General features: G+C 42.0%; 3 protein-coding genes across 4 annotated transcripts in view; 1 reads left to right on the forward strand and 2 right to left on the reverse strand.

Annotated features, from left to right (window-relative positions):
• Positions 1-22449, reverse strand: part of LOC117772383 (THAP domain-containing protein 5-like) — a 43408-nt gene that overhangs the window by 15265 nt on the left and 5694 nt on the right. Inside the window, exons 2-6 of one of the 2 annotated variants that reach the window (XM_034603482.1) lie at positions 10668-10789; positions 9655-9838; positions 7905-8659; positions 7017-7203; positions 6776-6927 (exon numbers count right to left, since the gene is read on the reverse strand). In XM_034603482.1, coding sequence (XP_034459373.1) covers positions 6808-6927; positions 7017-7203; positions 7905-8659; positions 9655-9838; positions 10668-10735 — 1314 coding nt within the window. In that variant the 5' untranslated portion in view covers positions 10736-10789 and the 3' untranslated portion in view covers positions 6776-6807. Of the gene's footprint in view, positions 1-6514; positions 6928-7016; positions 7204-7904; positions 8660-9654; positions 9839-10667; positions 10790-22449 lie in introns of those variants that run through there. The other variant, XM_034603481.1, reaches the window with a different exon arrangement.
• LOC117772395 (claudin-3-like) lies at positions 122-1373 on the forward strand. Its single transcript, XM_034603504.1, has one exon. The coding sequence runs from the start codon at positions 288-290 to the stop codon at positions 933-935; it is 648 nt and encodes a 215-aa protein (XP_034459395.1). The 5' UTR covers positions 122-287; the 3' UTR covers positions 936-1373.
• Positions 11866-18793, reverse strand: ppp5c (protein phosphatase 5, catalytic subunit). The gene is made up of 13 exons (XM_034603477.1): positions 18644-18793; positions 16389-16630; positions 15529-15676; positions 15240-15361; positions 15086-15151; positions 14822-14920; positions 14579-14684; positions 14253-14395; positions 13869-13956; positions 13741-13778; positions 13440-13621; positions 13269-13350; positions 11866-12996 (listed from the first exon to the last, which is right to left on the reverse strand). Exons 1-13 carry the CDS (start codon positions 18738-18740, stop codon positions 12934-12936), a joined length of 1476 nt encoding a protein of 491 aa, XP_034459368.1. The 5' UTR covers positions 18741-18793; the 3' UTR covers positions 11866-12933.

The following is a 22449-nucleotide window of genomic DNA, read 5'->3' on the forward strand; positions in this document are numbered from 1 at the left end:
GCCGGCCATGTAAACTGATAGCAGCGACTGATCAGCTCCTTCCTCCCCTTTTTCATGATGTCAGCTCCTTCGAGGACTCCTCCCCTCCGCCTGGTCCGCCTTATAAAGGATACTGGTGAAGTCGAGGCAACAGATCACCACAGTCTCACAGATGCGAAGCCCGAAGTTGTCTTAATTGCAGGTTGGGTCTCAGGTTGACTCTTCCCCCTCTTTGCAGATCTAGTTTTTTCTGTGATCTCCTCAGCAGCAGCAGCAGCGGCAGCAGAAGAAGAAGAAGACGTTTCAGGATGTCTGTAGGGCTGGAGTTGATTGGCATCTCTCTGGGCATTCTGGGATGGATTATTGCCATTGCGGCGTGCGCCCTCCCCATGTGGAGGGTGACGGCCTTCATCGGCAGCAACATCGTGACGGCGCAGATCATCTGGGAGGGCCTGTGGATGACCTGCGTGGTCCAGAGCACGGGGCAGATGCAGTGTAAGGTCTACGACTCCATGCTCGCCCTCTCCCAAGACCTGCAGTCCGCCCGCGCCCTCACCGTCATCTCCATCCTGTTGGCCATCGTCGCCGTGCTCATCGCCATCGCCGGGGCCAAGTGCACCAACTGCATTGAAGACGAGGCGTCCAAGGCCAAGGTGATGATCATCTCCGGTGCCTTCTTCATCGTCTCCGGGGTCATGCAGCTCGTTCCCGTGTCCTGGTCGGCCAACACCATCATCAGAGACTTCTACAACCCGTTGGTCACCGACGCTCAGCGGCGGGAGCTGGGGGCCGCGCTCTACATCGGCTGGGCGGCGGCTGCCCTCATGATTCTCGGCGGCGGCCTCCTCTGCTGCTCCTGTCCTCCACGTGAGACCAGGTACAACCCGTCGAGGATGGCGTACTCTGCCCCGCGGTCCGCTGGAGGCCCCGGGCTAGAGAGGAAAGACTACGTATGAGTGACGGTGGGAAAGGAACTGAACTGCTCGCACTGAGGGAACAAGGAGACAAGGAAGCAAGGAGACTCCACGATGAAGGATGTGTTTGAATTCACCTGTAATGTTTAGGAATCTGTGAAAGAGGCTCTTTGTTTTTCTGAGGCTGTAAAAGTTCGCAAAGGACATTTGAGTGGAATTTGTATTTTTTAGCTTTAAAACTAAATAAATATCCTCAGTGCCTTTTTTATTTTTTACATCACCACAATAATAATAATAATTGTAAAATCACTTATTTTTTTAACAGAGTCCAGGCTCCCTTCATGTTTACGACTGAATATTTTTTATAACCGTTACTGCTTCATGTGTCACCACCTTCATAATAAAAGCACTTCTGGGAACTAAATGAAAGAAGTTCACGTGTTAAACGATCATCGACAGGTTCACATGCTGTAAATACTGTTTGAAAATCACGAATTACCTGTAACGACTTGTAGTAACTGTATTAAACGCAGCTCTTTGTGCAGTGGGGCTAAGGGTGTGTGGGGTGGGGTGGGGGTGGGGGGGGGGGGGTGGGGGGGGGGGGGGGGGTGAGGACGTGGCAGAGGACTTTGAATGTCTTTGTGTCTTATATTCCACGACTGTACATGTATCTCACAAGTGTTTTTTTTTAATAAACGTGACTTTTTCTACGACATCTTTTCTTATTTCCCTTCAACCCATTACTTTCTTTATGCTCATGCTGCATTAGAGGTTTTGCAACCTCACATCCTGCACAGCGTGAGTCACTGAGACGCTGCCAGGTGCCTTTGTAACGGAACCCTGACATTTGATCCCCGGGTCCACGTTACCTGGCAATTTAACCACACGCGCTCCCGACAATTAGCCACGGGATCGGCTAACGGGCGGAGGTGAGAAGCGGTGAGCTCAGAGGGAGTGGAAGTCGTGCTCGACAGGTCTGCATGATTAGCTGCTGGCGCTGCTTTCCAAAACACTCGCCACATATTTATACAGTTACACAGATCGGTTGGTGGGAGCTGCCGTGTTTACTCCTGTTGGCCGACGAGTGGGATGAAGGTAGAAGAGTCTTGAGTTTTGAGGCTTTAAGTCCTCGTGGCAGATTCCTGGATGGATCCACTTCCCTCGGCTCTCGTCCACCGTCCTGAGCTGTTATCTTCTAAAACTCCACCAAGGCCCAGCAGGCCTCTTCAATTCAATCACACTTTCACACATATCAGTTCCTTTCATCAAGATCCGTCGATTATTATCAGTGAAAAGGTCAAAAAACGCCAAACTCTCCCAATGTTAAAGATCAAACTTTCTTCTCAAACCCATTCCACATCTTTTTACCTTTTCTTTGTAGTGATCCTTCAGGTAGTTTGTGTGTAATCCTGCTTACAAACACACAAACACACAAACAGAGAGGGGTGAAAACACTTTATCTATCCAATCAGCAACAGTTTCCATGAGTCCAGAGTCTTTCAGTGTTGTGGACTCACACCTGGTGACGGAGGCCTGTTGAAAAATTCATGCTCATCTCATAGTAAATATGGGAAAGGAGCCTCCGTGCATCTCTCACGTTACGCGGCAGGATCAGTGTCGCCTCCGACAAAGAGCGACGGCTCGACATCTGCTCACGATGAGTCACGGTCACATTAACTACAGATCACAGATCGGTTCATATTGTAATGAGTTTATTCAAGAAGCTGAACTAGAAGTTTAATATGCCTGAAATACAAATATAATTAAATAAATCCCACAATTTCCCTATAGATTAATTATAATGGAGGGAGTCCACATAGTGTACTTCATATTTCCATGGTCACTCAAATATCTTTCAGTTTGTACATAACAGATTAAGTTTAGATTTGTGTTGAAGTGAAGTCAGGTTTGCCAAATAATGTAATATATTATATATTTCATGATAAATCCATATAGTAAACACTGGCCTGTAAACACTGGCATTCTGTGAATTTAACTGCTGTTTTAGAAAATAACTTTATTTGCTGATTAAAAACGTTGAAAATTCAACAAACTAAAACACTTTCATTCCTCTGCTGCTGTTTTTTAATATCCTGTCGTCCCACGTGTTGTTTTGTTGTTGTTTTGAGTTTCCGTCGTGAGAAATGTTTGTATTTTTTGATATTTTGACAAGAGACTCATCAAGTTTCTGAGGTTGTGATGAAAAGAAGTTTTACAACATTATCACCTACAAGTTCATTTGTGTTCAGGATCACATGAAGCTGTAATATATGTCATGATAAACACATAAAACATAAAATAAATAGAATTGCAGCATTCTGTGAATTAATTTGTCTTTTATGATGATAAATTGTTTATTTGCTGATTAAATGACACGTATTCCCTTAAACACACATTTACGACAAGAAACCTGTCAATCATTAATAAACTAACTTATGAGGAAAACGGTGAGCAGGTACTCAGGAACTTTGCGAGTCTCTGTGGTCTCGCTCCGCTGGCTCTGGTCAAACTGTGGTCACGTGACCGATACTGGGGAATGTGAAGGGCAGAGAGGTTTCCTGGCACCTGAAGGCAGAAAGAGAAAAGCCTCCATCACCCCCCCCCCCCACACCCACTGGAAATAACACAGACTCACTGTGTCCAGTCAGTGGGAACGGAAACTCACTGAGGCTTCTTACCTGAGGAGGAAAAGCCCCTCAGCTCTTTGTCCCCCCTCACTGTGTGTGTCCTTTACATTTAGATATTATTACATTATAATAGTAATAAACTTTATTCATACAGCACTTTTCAAATCAGAGTTACAAAGTGCTGCACAGAGTTTAAACAAGATCAAATGTGACGAATAAAATCCGTCAATAACACAAAATTAAGTCCAACAATGATAATAATGCATTTAGTTTATATTTCATTTCTTTTTCATTTCCTTTTTTCTTTTAAATGTTATTTTAACATGTTCTTGTGTTTCTTAAAATCGTCTTTCTTCTTATTTTGGATTAGATTTCAACATGTTTATATTTTTATCTATATTGTGCTAAAGAAATAAAGTTTATTATTATCATATTATCATCAGGAAAAGTTTTACTGCCTGATCTTTAAATCATCCACAAAGTTGTGTGTGTCGAACTTAACACAACAGACTCACAACAAAGACAAGGATCCCAGGATCATCTCTAAAATTGTAGTTTGTTGTTATTGGATTGAATCAAGTTTAACAGTTTAAATTATTTTTTTTCATTTTTGTCATTCATTCATTCTCACACACTGAAACGACCTTAATGACTCTGAGCTGAAGTTCAGTCCGTCTTCATTCCTCCTTCAGTCACGTGCACGGTTCCCGCTCTCGCTCTCTCTCTTCGTCCAATCACAGCCTGACGCTCTCGCCTGGAGCCAATCACCTGTGAGCTGTCAAGAGTTTCAAACGTTCTCTCTCTCCACCTGTTACTCAGCTGAAAGTTCAACTAGTGACACATTCCTGCATCACCTCAACTCTTCATCATCTCCATTCAAGCTGTCCAATCAGCGACGAGGCTCGTCAATGGTGCGTACCTGTTGTTGTGCTTTGTTATTTGTTGAGTTCTATGATTTGTTGTTGTGTTGTCAGGGCCACCGAACAAATTAAATATAACATTTATTTTCCTCTAATATCAAAAAAGTACAATATCATCTGTTGAAAAGGGAAAAGTTGAGGATTCAGCCGCTGAGTCTTCACCGAACTACTGAGGGGACGTTAACAGGGGAAAACCAGCATGAGAGGGATGTGCCACAGGTTTACTGAGGTCAGGTCGTACTGGCAAACTATGTGTGTGTGTGTGTGTGTGTGTGTGTGTGTGTGTGTGTGTGTGTGTGTGTGTGTGTGTGTGTGTGTGTGTGTGTGTGTGTGTGTGTGTGTGTGTGTGAGCTCATTGGTGAAGCAGATTTATGTTCAAATGTACCTGCTGATAAATCAGGATCCCTCCCTGTACATTCCAGTCGTGCGTCTGAGCTCAGATAAGAAACTCTCCCTCTCACCATCACTGCTCAGCGCTGCGGTCGAACGACTGAGGTCAATGTTTGGTGTTTGGAGAGACGCCGGCCGAATGAGAGAGAGGATCTGTGAACACGGACGGTTGCGGTTTCAACAAGGCAGCGATAGAATAAAACACGTTTGGTAAAAAAGACAAGAAAAAGGCTGAGTGAGGAACTTTTAAATGACCTGAAATCAAAAGACAAACGAGTGCAAACGACAGATTCTCACACATGAAAAGAGCAGAGAGCAGTAAAAACAACCTGTCACCGACTCGATGAGAAACGTTCACCCAAAGAAACAATCAGAACAATCTGCTGCTCTCGTGTGGTCAAACTAAAAACCTGCAACAATTAGATGTTAAAGGATTTTATTCTGTTATTACTGTGGAACAACACAAGATTCAACTTTTGGTTCCTTTAACTTTCTCTTGAATCTGAATTTCCACCTATGATCATCTTCTGCTTCTTCATCTTTATTCTACTATTATTGACTTGATATTATCTTATTATTGTAACTGTTTTAAACATCTAACTTGTTATTTGTTGTTATTTGATCTTGAACTTTACATGTGACCAGGATCCACAGGTGGAAATGAGCCTCTTGGTTAATTCTGGGGTATTTACAGTGTTGCTATCAATATACACGGGTCCTGAAAATTAACTCCATGAATGAACTAAATGAGAAATACATCTTTCTCATGCAGCACATTTTTTTTCTTCATCTTAATTTACAATGTTGAGTTTTAGAAAACATTAAAATCATTTTGAACGTTAATTTTCTAACATGTCGGGGCCACAAAATAAGTTGATGCCGAGATGAAAAAGCCAAATGTAAATGTAAACATCAATGAATAGTAGATGTTCATTAGACAAGTAAATGATGTGTAAAAATAATAAAAACATTTTTGATTTTCTTTCACCAATTTACCCCAAAAATTCCAACATTTAAATTTTACTGTGATGACTTTTACAGTGTGATACAGCTGCCTCTACTGCCATCTAGTGGAGACAGAGACAGCACACAGTCCAAACAAGAGGCCGACAGAGTTTTCTGGATAACAGAACTAACTCAGATCTGGAAAATGGACACGAGCAGAGTGACGTGTTTTACTTATCACTGTTTTCCACATAACTTAGTAAACATCTTAAAGATCCAGTAGAGTACAGTACAGTAACCATGTGGCCTGAGTGTAAAGTCAAATTTCCTGGAATGAAAAATAGACTGTAAAGAAAAATACTATATTTCATCTACTATTGTACAACTTCTAAGTCAACTTATATATTTAAATAACTAAGTTGAATACTACTCTTAATAATTTCCATTGTACTTGATTCTGTTTGACTTAACAAACAGTGAATCTGCTTGAGGAGCCTCTGAGAGCTGTTGTTCAAACCAGCTCGTCCCCGTCACTGCTGCACTTATGAGTCATTATGTGGAAACACAAATAAACTTCCACCGACCGAACCTGCAGCGTCACACAACAACACAGGGCGTGACGAGTCGCCTGCATCGCACAACTGAAACCAACTCTCGCTCATGAGGCAACTTTGCTTCCGTCAACAACTGAACAGATTCCCAGCAGCTACAGAAAGAAGCTGAGACGTGAACGTACAGTATCATAAACAAATTACTTTAATGGGTCAGACAAGAGGAGGAGGGGGGGGGGGGGGGGGGGGGGTGAGGTTTATAAAACACAACATTCAACATCGTCCCTTATTCCTCATCCGTGTTTGTGCAAAGCTAACAGCAGACCCACCACCAACACACACACAGACACACACAGACACACACACATCAGGAAACTACAAAACAACAGTTACTGTAGTTAGTGCTTTGTGTTCAACAGCATCAACCGTGTCATGGTGTTTTTTAACACGACACACAGACACACACACAGGATGTGGACAGTCACAGCTCCTCCTCGGCGTCGTCCAGTGGCGTGTACAGGAGCGCGGCCGTGTCCTCCTCAAAGATGATGGCCACAGTCTCTCCAGCGTCCATCACCGCTGCACTGGTCTGCTCGTACGCCTGCAGCGAGAGGGACAGACGAGAAGTGAGCGTTTCACATCGTCACACGACAGTAAGTCATTGTTTTACACTCAGGTTCACGGAGGTACCCGCTCGAGCAGCTGCAGCCGCTCCTCGTTCAGCAGGTTGCTTTGTCTCAGCTGGATCACCGTGTTCTCCAGACCCAGGAGCTTCTCCAGGTGACGGCGGTGACGCTGCTGCAGCACCTTCACCTTCTTCTGCAGCTCAGAGACGATCGCCTCCAGCTGCTCTTTGCTCAGACTGTTCCTGTGGTAGCTGGGAAACAACGTGTGAGGAGCAACACGGGGAAACACAGGGGAGAGAAGACAGGAATGTGTTTTTATACTTTCTTCAGCGTTGTGAAAGTATTTTTTTGACATTTTCATCAATTTCCCAGAAATAATATTCATGGATCTTGATGAAAAAATAAATCAAGACATATTTATGAAACTGCAATTTGGTGCATATCCAAATATAAATTTGGACCGAGCAGATTTAACTTGTTGTTTAAATCACCATTTAATTTTTCTATTTATTTTTATTGTGTTTATAAATCTGAATAGTGATACGAGTTGACTTATTGTATAGAAATACAGTTCATATTAACTTAATAGATTATTTTTAAAGCAAACTTTAAACTTTAAAGCAGCCCCTTTTTCCTTGTAGCCTCATTTTATCCTATTTTTGTCTTTTTAAGCAACAATTTTTATTTTATTTGATCCAAAATGTCCTTCAAGGGGGATTTCATGGATTTCAGATTTATTTGGAAAGCATTTTGATCTTAAGCTTAAAAACTGCTGAATAAATAACATTTGATTATTATTATTCATGAGGGGGATGTCAATCATTCTAACTGACTCTGTGCATAGGTTTGAATCTAAGACTCGGTTCCAATTCTTAACCCTGAACTCTGAGGCCTTTCTGAAAAATCTTAAAGATTCTGAATAAATCTTGAAGTTTCCCCTGAAGGTTCTCACCAGTGCTCCTCCAGCTGGTGATCCGGCTGCTCTGTGCCGTCCTCGTCTGACTTCCCATCATCCCCCTCGTCCGTGTCCAGTCTTTCCACCGTGAGGACGAGCGCCGCGGGGGGAGGTGGCGCGTGTTTGGACACTATGGGCACAGTGGATGAGATGGGCTTGGAGCTCAGAGCGGACGACAGCACCGTGTTCGGGGTGAAGACGAGCCGGGTGGAGGACGCACTGGGGAGGACGCTCGGTATCTTCTCTAAGTAGGCGATGACTTCACGGCCTCCTTGGAAGCTGATGGTCTCCTCTGTGAAACACGTCACGTCTTCAGCCCTGAGGGACGCCGCAGCCTCGCCTGCACGACCCAGGGTGGAGTCGTGGCCCCGAGTTAAAATGGCGGCTGCGATTCCATTCACAAGCTCATCTTGGCCTTCAGCAGCGGAGCCGTCAGACATCACCACCACCTCCGTGTTCTCCCTCATGTCGTCAACGGTCTGGAATAACGTTAGAGGGAAACTCGTCCCTGTTTGGAATCCATCCACTGATGTCAGCGTGCTCAGGTCTGCGTGGAGAGATTTGACACCATCGCTCGACTCCACCAGGCCGGTTCCACCGCACTGCGACGGGTCGACCGTGATCTCATACAGGTGAACCGTGCGCAGCGAGTTCTCCACCTCCGCAGCGTCCACAGCCGCCGTCCTCTCGTCATCACCGTGCAGGCGAACACGCTTTGTCCTCTTCTCACTTTGCTCAGCAGCTTTTCTTTTCTAGAAAGAAGCAGAAGTGTGTGTTGGGACCGATGCAACACTCACTTTTTGCATAACGCTGCACAAGCATCGGCTGAGTGTGAAGGATTTAGTGAATCTGTGCAACCAGCTGATTAACGACGCCTCACGCTTCCCCCTTCTCTTTTTGGTTTGACCCTTCTGGGCTCCTGTAGCAATATGGCAGCCCCCGTGGAAAAGAAGCAGCAGCTGATTTAAATACAAACGACTCATTCTAAGGTCATGAAAACACAATCATCCCTTGTTCCACTCATGAAAACACAGTTGTGAATATTACGTTCAATTTCTGCTGATGCATCAATAGAAATACTTCACACTCGCCCTTTAAGAATTAAACATCTTTATAATATGAGAAGTGTGTGTGTGTGTGTGTGTGTGTGTGTGTGTGTGTGTGTGTGTGTGTGTGTGTGTGTGTGTGTGTGTGTGTGTGTGTGTGTGTGTGTGTGTGTGTGTGTGTTGATTCTAGAGCCGGACAGACTTGAAAAGCCTGATATCAACACTGAGGTTTGGGAGTCAAACGATTTCCGATGCCAATTTATCAGCTGATATACAAACTAAACAAAGAGAGAGTTTCCTTAAATGTTTTTATCAAATTCGTACGACAAAGAAAGGAAATTGAGGGATTACATTTTACACTTTAACCATAAACTTTATTATTAATAAGTATAAATACAAATAAAACACAAAACACAACGACGTATATAGAACTTGAATTAAGAAAAGAAAGATTCTAGTTAAATAAAATGTAAAAACTTATCCGCGACTTTTCTGCTTTGTTTATTCTGTAAATTATTAGTTTTCATATCAGTTAAACAAATAGAATCCTTGTGAATAAACCTGATCACTAAACTGTTTATTGTAACGCAACTTCTTAACAACTCAAGTATTCTGCAAAGTAAAATAATATAATGACTGTGCAGCCCTGAGTTGTGAGTACGAGACTGTGTGGTTGGTTTCTCGTTCTCTTTTCTCTTTACCTCGACCTCCTGGAACACCGTGGGCACGGCGTCGCTCTCCAGGTAACGGATCCCCCAGCGCACCCTGAAGCACGACGCCGCAAAGTGCTGGTGGCAGATGTACTGGTGTCGAGAGGGAGTCCAGTTCTCACGCCCCATGTTCCTCAGCCACTGCTGCAGCCGCGCCGGCTCCTGCAGAGGGAACCTGGAATATAAGGATGAGTTTAATATCAAGTTAGAAACGTGAAAAATGCAGAGAACACATGGAAAGTCTGAGCGTTAACACTGTGATCATGTGACTCGACGACTCTGTGGACTCATCACGTTGCAGCTTGTCACATTAAACCACAGCGTGTAATGTAATTCACCTCCAGTGTTTTTATAGCCAGTGGTGGTTTTACATAATAAACAAGTTTCTCTTATACATGACAACTGCACCCATGGGTGTTGGTTCTCTGCTGCTGCTGCTGCTGCTTTCTACCACCCCCCCCACACACACACATACTTTACATGTCATCTATTTCTACTTGTGTTGTGAGAGATAAATTAATAATAAACACCAGCATCACAGAAAAACAGCCTCCAACGTGACTTTTAACTAAATAAATACAAATAATATGATAAATTAATCGTTCTCTGCTCATGAAGAAGAGTTTGAAACCAACAACCTTCACTCAGGAGGAGAAGAAGAAGAAGAAGGATCAGAAGAAATGATAATGAGACATTAATCCTGATACTTATTGATGTAAACTGATCTTGAACTAAAACATGTATCTTGATATGTGAGATCAGAGTTTTCCTTCATGGAGGAAGACAGTTGAGTTCAAAGTGTTTTACAGATAAACCCACTGACGGCTTCTCTTCACTTTCTCTTCCTGGTTCTTTCAGGACTTTCCACAAACATCAGAAAACCACAGATCTCACACAAGCGAGTTGATTTCAGAGGTTCAGCTTCTCAACTTCCGGGCAGAGACACAGAAAGTAGATTGAAGGTGAGTGAATTAAACCCTCCTCCTCCCCGGTTCGGGTCTGACCTGTAGAAGCTCCTGGTTCCGCTGCAGGACTCGGTCTTGCACCTCGGGACCGAACAGTACTTCGGCATCTCTCGGGTCCAGCTCACTTCACAACAACAGGAAACTCGTGTTCCGTGCGAGTGAGCTGTCAGCTGGCGGCGCCTTGTGACGTCACGCGATCAGCTGTTCACACGCGAGCGACGTCATATGCCCGCGACATCACAGGGCTGTAAACACGTTGTTTTTTTTGCTGAAATGGAAATAAAACATTTATTATTATAAACAATGAGAAGAGATTGAATAGAAGAGAAAATTACCATGAAAGAAGTTTTAATAGATACAAAGCAAGAGATAAAATAGGAGGATTGGCTTAAATATAAAAATAAAATATAAATGAAATAGGATTAAAAAAACTATTAAAATATGTTGTAATAAAGATAAAAAGCAAAAGAGAAAATAATAGGATTGGGTTAAAAAATGAAAATGATAAAATACAATCTAACTGACTTTTAGATTGGTGAAAGTGTTCATTAACAAAAAGCTGCAGATCCATGAGTCTACATCGTGATTATTGGCTGTTGAATTGTGGAATAACATTATATTGTTTCGATCCACAATACGTATATTTACACGTGCCACAAGATTCCACCAAAAGTAAACGAATTACACAATTAAACAATAAAATAAATACAAAATTTATGAAAGAATGAATGATTTCTACCCTTGTGGTGAGTTTTTGGAAATTTGGTTTTGAGAGAAATGAGTTTTCTGTAAAAAAAATTTGAAACAGAACTGTTCACTGTAAATTTCCTAATTTTGTTCACTGAAGTTGTTTTAAAAAACTACCCAAGAATGTACACAGTGAATTTATATTAAATAAGCTGATAATACTGGATATAATTTATCATCATATATACAAATGGAGGAAAATAAATCCACTTTTATGTTTAAAAAAAAAGGATCGTCTCATTTCATTAGGGCTAATTCCTGGGAAATCTTATCCACAGAGCAAAAACTATGTTTTGTGATGTCACAATGTTCTTGACCTTTGACCATCAAACCTTGCTGATGCTTATCGATTGTTCCAAATCTAAAGAAATTCCCTCAAAGTGTTCTTGAGTAAATGTGTTCACAAGAATCAGATGTACAGATAAATTCTAATCATCCACCCACAGAGAACACAGAACTACAAAACAGACAAAGACAATATGGACCAACATAAATAAAGATACCAGCTTGTTTCTAAAATCACAGGACTGGATTTTTTTATTCAATATTTTTCTCCAAACATTACACGGAATCTTTAAATGATACAGTATATATACATACACGTCAGTGTATTTCTTTATCTAAAAAGTTGAGGGCCGTTGGACAATGCAGCTGTGCGTTTCAAGACAGGGTTGCATGTTGGACGTTTGTGTACTGAAGACATCCACAGAACGGTGGTGGTGGTGGTGGTGGGTCAGAAGTTACCAGGGATCGAGTGCCATCAGTGTTACACCAAAGCTACGTTCGGAGAGTAGAGTGTGCAGGAGCTGCCGGGTGAGTGGCACCATAACGGTCAGGGATGAAAACATGAAGAGCAGCAAAATCTTCCTCGGCAGGAAGCAGTGCAAAAAGAAAAGTTACCAGCTAATGACGGAACCAGCTAATTACACCACTAATGGCAAACAGCACCTTTAAGAGTGTACCCAGAGACACATGACAGACTGGGATCACACACGTAAGTATAATTTGCAATGACTGACATACTGCAGGATGGTTTGAGAAACACTGATCCACATGCTGCTCTTAGCGGTGTACACGGGCCTACAGTGCAACGCCAGGTTTCAGTCACAAGATGCTCCTTGTACAAACTGAACAATCATCTTTAAATCACAGATCTTTGGTACGTACTATCTACTTGATCCCATCTGCTAAGTGTGTCAAATATTTAAAAACCAAGCAGCTCTGAGGAGACTTGTCTGAAATTCTCACGGCCGGTGTCTTTACCCGGTGATGGAACTCATGAACAGACTAATGACAATGGAAACAGTATTTTTTTTTAACAGATAACATGGTCAGACGTGCCCAGTTCTGAACTGGGCCGGGCTGGTACGAGTGATCTCTCCCCATCTCAACTACACCACGGGTTTTTTTTCAGCATACAACTAGCGGAGGTTTGTCAGGGAGAGGGGTCCCATAGGCTAAGCATGAATGAGAGCATGTCCGAGCACTGGAGGGAGTGAGGTGGCCGGGATGGTTCGGGTCAGATGGGAGGTCGTCAGTGTCACAGACGGATCAGAGTCTACATCATCCCCATCTGCATTAGCGAGTTGGCGTACGCCATGGGCTTAACATTCGGATGAGGCTGTAGAAGAAGAACATTAGATCACACTTTAACATGCGTTTTTTTATACGATTTGCAAAATTAGTCATTGTTAGCCTGTTGTAATGTTAATTTCTTAAAGTAAAAGTCAGTGGTTGTTTAACTGATATATTATTATTATGGAAATGACAACAAAATTGTATAAACTGGACCAATCTTTGTACAAAAAGTACAGAAAGTTTTATAGTTGTTATTAAAACTACAATTTCTCAAAGTTCCACTGAACATTGCGGACTGGAGAACTGAATACTGACCACAGCAGTGAACTGGTGAAATTCTGGCTTGAGGTCTGATCCCCTGAGATGGATATACGCTCCTTTGTTCCCCATCTGATCACTGGAGGAATAGATCACACGACAATGTAAGTGAACCGCTGGAATAAAAGCTGAGTCAACACTTCTAGGTGAGCCGAAACCAGTACGTACCAGTAGTTGGGCGCTGAGAACACGGTGATGCACTTCCCTGAGTGAGTGACCTCGTAGCCCTCAGCTTTGACCTCATGACTACGCACGATGAAGTCGAGCTTGTTCTGGTCCAGGAAACGCTCCGTCACATCAGGCCCGAACTGACAGCTCACGCCTCGCTTGCTGACCGACCGGCCACTCTGCGAGAGAGAGAGAGAGCGATTAGTGGTCAAACTAATTCTTAACCAAAAGATAAGAGGTGGAGATGATGCTGCTCTGAAATAAACGAGTGTATAATGTTGAGTGGGTGAAAACTGACCCCAGGCTGTGGATCGGACCAGAGGAGGTCACACATGGGACCTGTGGGAAAGAGGAGGCAGGATGAAAAGGTTGTTGTTTTCTTAGAGTGAGTTTTACACTGATTACACTGGATTTAGAGTCGGTCGCTACCTGAGTCAGGAGGCTGTCTGTTCCTCTCAATCTTCCTGAGGTCCTCCAATGTGACGCCATCTTCACTGAACAGCCCCCCGTGCATAATCTGAGAGGGACAATGTTGTTAGGACTCAGTGTGAAACGGATCAAAACATGAAGCCACTTCCAAAATCATTATCAAGATTCAGGTAAATTATGGCTGTTCTATTATACAAAGAACAACAAACAAACAGTCTTCAGTAACTTCAAATTTAGAATCAAGATATCGAAATAATCCACAACAATTTGCTAAAGTTATCACCGATTAAACCCCCAAAACTTGTGGCAAGGCCTCGGTGAACAACAACAAATTGAGTTGCACATCTCTTCCACTGCCTTCAGCTCATAGCTTCCACTGCTCACCAGTATTTTGCTGTTGATGCATTGAGCCAGAGGCAGCCACTGGAAGACCTCGCTGAACAGCTGGAACATCTGGGCTGTGTACTTGGCCTTGACCTCCCCTTCGAATCCATACATCTGGTTCATGTTGTCGGTCTCATGGTTACCTGCAGTTACAGGCCTGGTTATTGTACAATGTATGTTCCTGATTGAACAAATTTCAGTATTGTTCATAGCTCTTTATGATAACACATCAGTTGTGACACATTAATATAACATGGACAGGACATGTGCGGATAATAAACATGCACCCACAGACTTATACACAGGCAAAGAGGGCGTGTTCTCACCCCTGAGCAAGAAGAAGTTGTCGGGGTAAAGCAACTTGAAGCCAAAGAGGGTGAGAATGACCTCAACGGAGAAAGAGCCACGATCCACGAAGTCCCCGTTGAACAGCTGAATTCTGTGGTTAGGGACTGTGCCGCACAAGATTTGGATTCAGTGCTTTGGGAAGTTTTTTTGTAATAGACATGAAACAAGTCGTATAACTACATTGAACCCAAATGTAAAACCAGATGTTCTAGAAAGGATACGTAAGGGTTGGTCTCTGAGGGTAAGCCGTTCAACTTGAAGATGTTGAGGAGATCGTAGTATTGCCCGTGGGTGTCACCACAAATAGTTATTTTTTCTGTCTGTGGCAAAGAGAAACAGAACAACTTAAATTATTTAAATCTTATATTATGGTCTATTTACTGCTGTGCTGTGAAAAATAAATACGTGGTAATCAGAGAATAAAACTGTTTCATTGTTCCACTCAGTTTTCTTGAATTAGTGATAATAAGCAAAGTGCAGCTCACCTCTTTTAATGAGATCTCAATGAGACTTGGTAGCTTCGATAGAAGATCTTTAACTTGCACCAAAATCTGAAAGAGCACAAAAAAACAGTTTAATTTACAGGTGCACGTTCGATTCCCTCTGTGAGCATCCTGTGTGTCACATGAACATGTTTACCTGATAAGCACACTTTCTGTGCAGTTTCTTCTGGTCTTTGAACCAGTCCATCATCTCATTCATGAACTGAGATGTGACCTTACCATCTTCCAGTTTGGGGCCAGAGTAGTCGTCCTCAATCGCTGCAACACAAGGTCACATTAACGTCAGATTGAGAATCAAAGGTAAAGAAAATGGATTACTTTAGCTGTTATATTATCCCTAGCTCCTGTGTCACATGAAACATTACATCTCTGATCAGAAGGAACTTATTTTTATGTATTTGTCCAATAAAAAAAAGGAAACTTACTCATGTTTTCAATGTCCAGAGAGTCAACAACAGATTTTCTTATCTCATCGCTGGCGATGGCTCTTTCAAAAGCCTTTTGTTTCACAATCTTATTACATTCCTGATACTTCATCTTCGCATCCTTGTCATTTGGTCGAACCCTTACTACCTGTGACCAGAGCGAGAGAAGAGAGAGACACAAAGTGAACACACGGGTTAATATAAAAAAACAGACATCAAAGCAGATAATTTAATGTAAAGTTAATAACAGTAGTTCAAAAATGAAATTTCTAAATTATGCAGTTTCTTCTGTAGTTAAAATAATTTGCTGTGTGTGTGATACTGTACAACATTTAAACAGAGTCACACCCTGTCCTTGAATATACATGTGAACAAACTATATGTCATTTATAGTTTCAGTAACATTCTATAAATACATATGAATCTTGTTCCAGCCTCTCGGAGCTCCATGAGGATTAACTCATTTTTTGTTGTCATGGTGCTTGTTCGAGTTTGGGCAATAAATTGCAACGGCTGAGCTTTGGATGTCTTTGTTGCCACAGCCCTGGTATATTTAAATTGGCCGTTATGAGAACATCATGCACAACAATAGACTAAATTAGCTGCGGTATGAGAGCCTATACACCGGATCTAATTGGCATCATGGGCTGGATTTAAGGATAATCCCTATTTTGGGCTGTTAAGGCAACATGAAGAGCCTAACTCTTGGTGACAGACCAACAGATGGAGCAGGGGAGCTCTTTTCCCGAGAGAAAAAAGCAGGCAAACACATTTATAGCTGTCCTATAAGTGCTCGTTTCAGACCATATGGCAGCTTAGAGTGCGCTGCCGCTAATAGACACAAAAGCAAAACATCTTACCGTCTCGTAGTCCTTAAGTGCTGCCTTGAACTTGCCCAGTGCCATGTTGGAGGTGGCGCGGCGGTAATACCCCTTGATGTAGTTCTTGTCTATCTCCAGGGCCTTGGTGGCATCTGCCAGGGCATAGCCATAGCACTCTGTGCGCAGGTATGCCAGGCTGCGGTTGCTGTAGTAGACGGCGTTGGATGGATTGACCTCCAAGGCCTCAGAGTAGTACTTGATAGCATTTTCATAGTCTTTATCTGAAAAAGGCAAATATCACATTTTGATTTGAGTTTGTGACAAAATAAAAAAATCAGTGCTCAGGTCGTTGCTTAGTGTTCGAACAGTGGGAGTCATATTTGTTTTATGTGTCTGTGTTCATAAGAGACACAATGAGGACAATGAGGACAATGAGGACATCACTCTGGGTTCTGGCATCATGTGTCTGCTATTCTACGTTTTAAATTTAATGATCATGACATTTATTTTATTAATCCAAAAGGACTTTATACATTAAACAAACCGTATATTTGCAGCTTTAAATAAAAACAAACATTAACCTTCATTTATAATCTTCCCTCCTGGATCAGTGAGTCCAGGAACAACCGTTCTGCTTCATCACGATGTTACAGCGATCAAACCCACAGATGACATTTGGGCTCAAGTTACCATTTCAATGGTTTTGAAACACAATATTTTAGCTCCAGGGGGAAGTTATGAGACAGTGAAAATCATACTTTGATCCCATTAGTGAGCAAACTGTGAGGATGTAACCACTGCTAACCCAGTGCACCCAGGATAAACAGCTGTCTAGTCTAGTTCCCAGTGAGCGGCTGTGATGGAAAACCTGCAACGCCTTAGAGGCCAATCACAGCCCTGGTGCTGCTATTATTATTCCCACTCAACACAAGTGAAAACATAATGGCAGAGGAAAATGCTAAATTTAACATTCGCTATAGTTTACAAAACACAGAACGTAATTACATTAATTTGCTGAATAAATAGAGCTTTTAGTTTAAAAATAAAATAAACATAACATGGTTATGAACTCATGTTGATGCTTTGAATCAATCCACAGGGTTGGTTTCCACCCACTTGGTACTTGATCTGATTTGAATACAATAATTTGGTTACAACAACTTTATGGACGGTTGATATACTGGTCTTTATGTCGTCCTAATAAAAACGGCAATACAACAAAATCTATAATGCTTTTACGGTGCAAGCGAGTGTTTATCATCTTGTGCTGTTTCACGGGGTCAAAGATCAGTCTCTAAAGCTAAAAGAAATTAAAAAGGGACATTTATTATGATAATCAATGATATCAAATAAGATTTGTCAATATTGATTTAATTTCTGTCCATATTTTCCAGCCCTACTTGTCTTTGTAGACAACCCACATTCCACGTGATAGCGTGACAATAAGACAGCAAACACACAACTCGTGGCACAGTTTGTGTAGTTTGACACAACACTTGCTCCACGTGATTATGGCTGAATAACCAACTTTGTAATGCTGATGATTTTTGTGCAGGAATCCTTCAAAACAGAAAGGAATTAAAAACAGACACTCCTCGTTTTACAGGAATCACTGACACACCTAGTTATGTCATTTAGGAAAAAGTCAAAGTTCACTCATAACGTCACGATACTGGAAAGTCTCTGAACGTCCCCTGGGGCTGAAATCTGCTTAAATCACGTCGCAGGTCAAACCACATGACTTTAAAGGAAATGGAAGCGAAATATGACTTAAAATCAATAATTTACTAAATGAAATCACGTCTTAAAATATGATAACAATCAAGGATAAGCTGCAAGAATAATGGGGGGGGGGGGGAGAAAAGTGCACGATAATCAGCCCTGAGCATCACGAGCCTTGTTGCTGCTGCTCTCACGCGTCGCTGCTTAACAACGTTCATTTCCAGTCGTTACATTTGCGCAGAAATCTACACGAATCCACGAGGGAACAAAATGTCGCCACGGATTCGGGAGGGAATCGAACCCCCCGGCAGGTGTTTGTGGCACATGGGCACATGGGCACAGCATGCGTCAACACCGCAGCTTTAGCGCTTAGCCGCGGCAGCTAATCCAATGAATGGGGTTTACAGCTAGCATGCTGTCCGAGCGGTGTTAGCTTAGCCTGACGTTAGCTCCCGGCTCCGGTTTGGAGCTTGACGGGCCGCGACCGCGTCCCCCCGCGGGTTCACGGTCACACCCGTGTCTGTTGCAAACCACCGACAAAAGCCACAGACCTGACAAGCTCTCCAAATTACCTTTAAAGTACTTATTCGCCTTCTCCTTGAGTAGCTCTGCATCATTACCACCCTCCGCCATCTTCTTCTCGCTGCCGTACTCCGATCCGTGCGCCATTGACCGGACTGTCGCAAAGGTCGCAAAGTCTGTTTTTTCATAAAAAAATGTTCCTGCGCGAGGAAATACATGATATTTAAAATATTAATAAAACATAATAATTATTAACTTGAAAAAATACAGGGACATATCAATGCAGATAATACATACATACAAAGGATTTAGTTGAGTCTAATATTAATAATAATAATAATTGCATTATTATATAATAAAAGTGTTTATATTAATATTAACAAGAAATAACTACGAATGTATGTAATTATTCAATATTATTATTATTATTATTATTAGACAAGCTACTCGAGTAAACGTCTTTAGAAGAAAACTTAAAACATTTCTCTCTACTTCAGCCATAATTTTTTATCACTTTCCTTCTTTCCTCGTTTTTACATTTATTTTTATTTCCTTTTCTTTTAAGTGTAATTTTAACATGTTCTAATGTTACTTGAAGTCCTTTCTCTTGTATGAACTACATTTTAACACGTTTTTATTTGTATTAACATGTTTTTATATTTATCTGTAGTGCATGTAAAGCACTTTGAGCTGCATTTCTTGTATTAAAGGTGCTATACAAATAAATTGTTTATTTATTATTATTATTATTATTATTATTATCATATATATTATTGTTATTATAATTGTCGTCATCATCTTAATACATCAGATTAAACTACAGCCTTCTGTTGTTAACACATATTTATACATTCTCCGATAATCAACGTTCTATAGAAGTGTGTATGAGAGACACTGATAATGTCGATTTCAAAACTTCGGGTAAAAAATATCAAGTATGAATATTTCCATCTGAGCTCTTTAGGTTCACCAACCAGCAGGGGTCAGTATAGACTTGTCGCTGAAGTAACTACTGATGCGATTGAGCAGAAATGACTTGTCAGGTTTGGAGGCAACAATAACGCTGATCGAGGGAGTTACATTTGTGAGGTTAACCAGAAAAATGTTCAGATTGTGAGTAATGAGTTGCAAGTGAATCATTAGCTGATAATTAGATAAATGTTCCATGTCAATGCCAAGTAATGACTTTATTTGTTAGTAATAATAGTCTGTCCACGGGTCTCAACACTTCTGTGACTGAATGGCAATACATTTCCAATCAATTAAAAAGTGAGGTCATGTGAGAGGAAAGTACAGGTTGGGTTTCTTGCAGATGCCTCCAGGCGAGTTTCCCGTCGCCGGAAAGACAGCAATGTCGTCCTCATCAAACCTCGCGAGGGCACAAACATGGCACAGGTGCACGTCTCTACAACTTTAGTCACTCACACATGGCATCTGACGCACTCCGGCCTCACAACTGGTTTGCAACAACATCACGCAACCTTTAAGCACAAACACATCCAAGACGAAACATCTTTCCTTCAACAGAGAGTTAAAAAAAGAAAACTACTGTGTGGCAGTGGAGTCAGGAGAGGGACGTTTCTACCAGAGGAGGAAAAAAGTCAACGCTTTGAGGAATCGTCTTGTGGTTTGGTGTGTTTGGGTTTTTGAATGTTAGGGTTAGAAGTTCAAGAGAGTAGGAGACATTGGAGAGACGCATGTGACACGGAGGATCCAGGCCTCACCAGTCTGCCGCCCTGACTCACAAGCAACACCCCGCAGTGAAGAGTAAGAGGCCAAACAGTCGGGTGAGTCACTGCGACCCCTGTCGAGCACTTACTAACCCCAGGGTGTGAGTTCACTTTCCCTTATAGCAAGATTACCTATGACTCGCCTCTTTGTCTGAGGCATAAAACGTCTAGTTCTGTGATGGTTTTACTATAATAGATCTTGGAGGGGAGGAAGAAGAAGAAAAAAAACACAGGATGAGATTGACTGTGAACGAGCTGACGTTACTGCCTCGGCCCCACATGAGAGTAAACGCAGACAGTGAGTGGGAGAGACAGAGTGGGAGGGAGAGAGGTAGAGAAAATCTGGCCTGCTGGGAGCTCGGAGGAGGGAAATCGCCGTCCTCTTGGGTGTACGATGCATGAGCGTGGGCTTTGGAAGGGGTCCTGAGAAAGTTAAAACAAACACAAATGGACGAGCGCGGAGATATACGAGCAACCAGAGAAAGGGACGGATGAAGGTCAGGGAGAATGTGAGTGACATTCCAGGGCCGCGAGCCAATGAGCGATGAGGCCTCAGAGCCGAGTGTATGTTACACGGTCCTGATCCAGACCTTATTGCTATTTATTATCCTGGAGCATGCAGGACCATGACACGGTGTTTTGAACACCACATTCTAATCTCTGAGTTCCCTCCATCCCTTTAACCGTCGTGTCTGACTCTGCCGGAGTCTTGTTTCCTCCTCCTCTGCTCCACTCACTCCAAATAATTCACTAATGAGAGCTGGACTTCAGGGGGTCTGTGTGGGGGGGGCGCTTATTTGAACCATGTGTTTTTCTAGCAGGCAGGGCAAAGGACTTCAAGCAAAATTAAAGTTAAGTGAAGAAGAAAGTCATCCTCCGGAGCTCCACCCTTCCTCCTCTTTTCTTAATTCCCTCAATCTTGCTTGTGCTCGCTCACTGGCATTTTCCTTTCTCTCGCTGATATGGTTTCTGAGTCATCCACTAATTGCTCACATTGTACTTCAGCATTAACAGAGTCACTCCTCCAGCAGTGGAGCCTCGTGTTGATCACTTCATGTGTAAATCAACATCCTGCAGTGACACATCACATGTTCACTGAGGTTATTTGCGCTGCAGGGGAGTGAGGAGCTGGAAATATGAAGCAAATGGAAAAAGAAACGTGATGCATACCTGCTACTGGCTTCACCTTTCCACACTAAAACCTCCTCTGCTTCGCTCCTGTGTTTCTTGGCCTTGTAACCACGGTGGTTATGGGTGGGGACTGGAGCAGCGTATAGAAAGCGATTGTGTATATATTTTGTGTAGCGTCTGTTTACATCTCCTGTGGGGCTGTTTTAAGTATAAAGTCAGGTTTCTGACCTCTGTGCCTGAAATGGAAACAGCTGCAGTCGACCACAGATGATTTTTATAAGATTCTAAACCAGATAAACACAATTGTTTGTTTCTAAGAAATGATTTTAGACAAAGTTCCTGAACTTGTAAACGTACTTATAAGTGAAAAGGTATTTAATCTTAAATAAGAATTAATATATTTTATAGTGGAATATAATGACCAAATATGTGTTTTGCTGGTATTTATCCTTCATTTCATAAAACATTGAGGGTCTGTTGACATGCACATATAAACCTTATACTCCCACCAATTTAGTCTTCATGTGGGTTTTATTACATTTATATATATTAATATATATTTTTATCATTTATCAGTTATTAATTTTTTGTATCTATTGTTGTTTACGTTAGTTTGCATTAGTCTCTAAATCTGAAAGTTTCAAACTCACTTTTAACCTCTTATGTTTTCTCAATCACCTTGAAATGCATCTGATTTGTTTGAAATGTGCGATATAGATAAAGTTCTGATTGATTTGTCGATTCGTGTTGTTTTTCTGGTTTAAAACAATAGGGAACTTTTTATTCCACGGTCTCCAATGACTCCACCATCCCCCCATCCTTCATGTTCCTTCTTATTTCAGCACTGTAACTTGAATAACAAAAAGCCGTGTCTGGTTTTACATCTCATGTGCTGCAGTGTGTGTTTTCCGCCATGTGCATGTGGCTTTCTCTCGGAAAACTTTCCAATCAAACAGGCAGTTTTGACTCATGAACTAATACAATAAGGATAGTCG

Source organism: Hippoglossus hippoglossus, chromosome 13 (assembly GCF_009819705.1).
Source record: "Hippoglossus hippoglossus isolate fHipHip1 chromosome 13, fHipHip1.pri, whole genome shotgun sequence".
Lineage (NCBI taxonomy): Eukaryota > Metazoa > Chordata > Actinopteri > Pleuronectiformes > Pleuronectidae > Hippoglossus > Hippoglossus hippoglossus.

Excerpts from the sequence above, each read along its gene's own strand:
- LOC117772395 (XM_034603504.1), top strand. The coding sequence starts at position 288 with ATGTCTGTAGGGCTGGAGTTGATTGGCATCTCTCTGGGCATTCTGGGA.
- ppp5c (XM_034603477.1), bottom strand. The coding sequence starts at position 18,740 with ATGGCGCACGGATCGGAGTACGGCAGCGAGAAGAAGATGGCGGAGGGT. Across the intron at positions 14,685-14,821 it reads CCTCAGAGACCAACCCTTAC|CTGTTCAACGGGGACTTCGT; the intron begins GTATCCTTTCTA and ends CACAGAATTCAG. Across the intron at positions 14,396-14,578 it reads CAACTTCTTCTTGCTCAGGG|GTAACCATGAGACCGACAAC; the intron begins GTGAGAACACGC and ends CTGTAACTGCAG.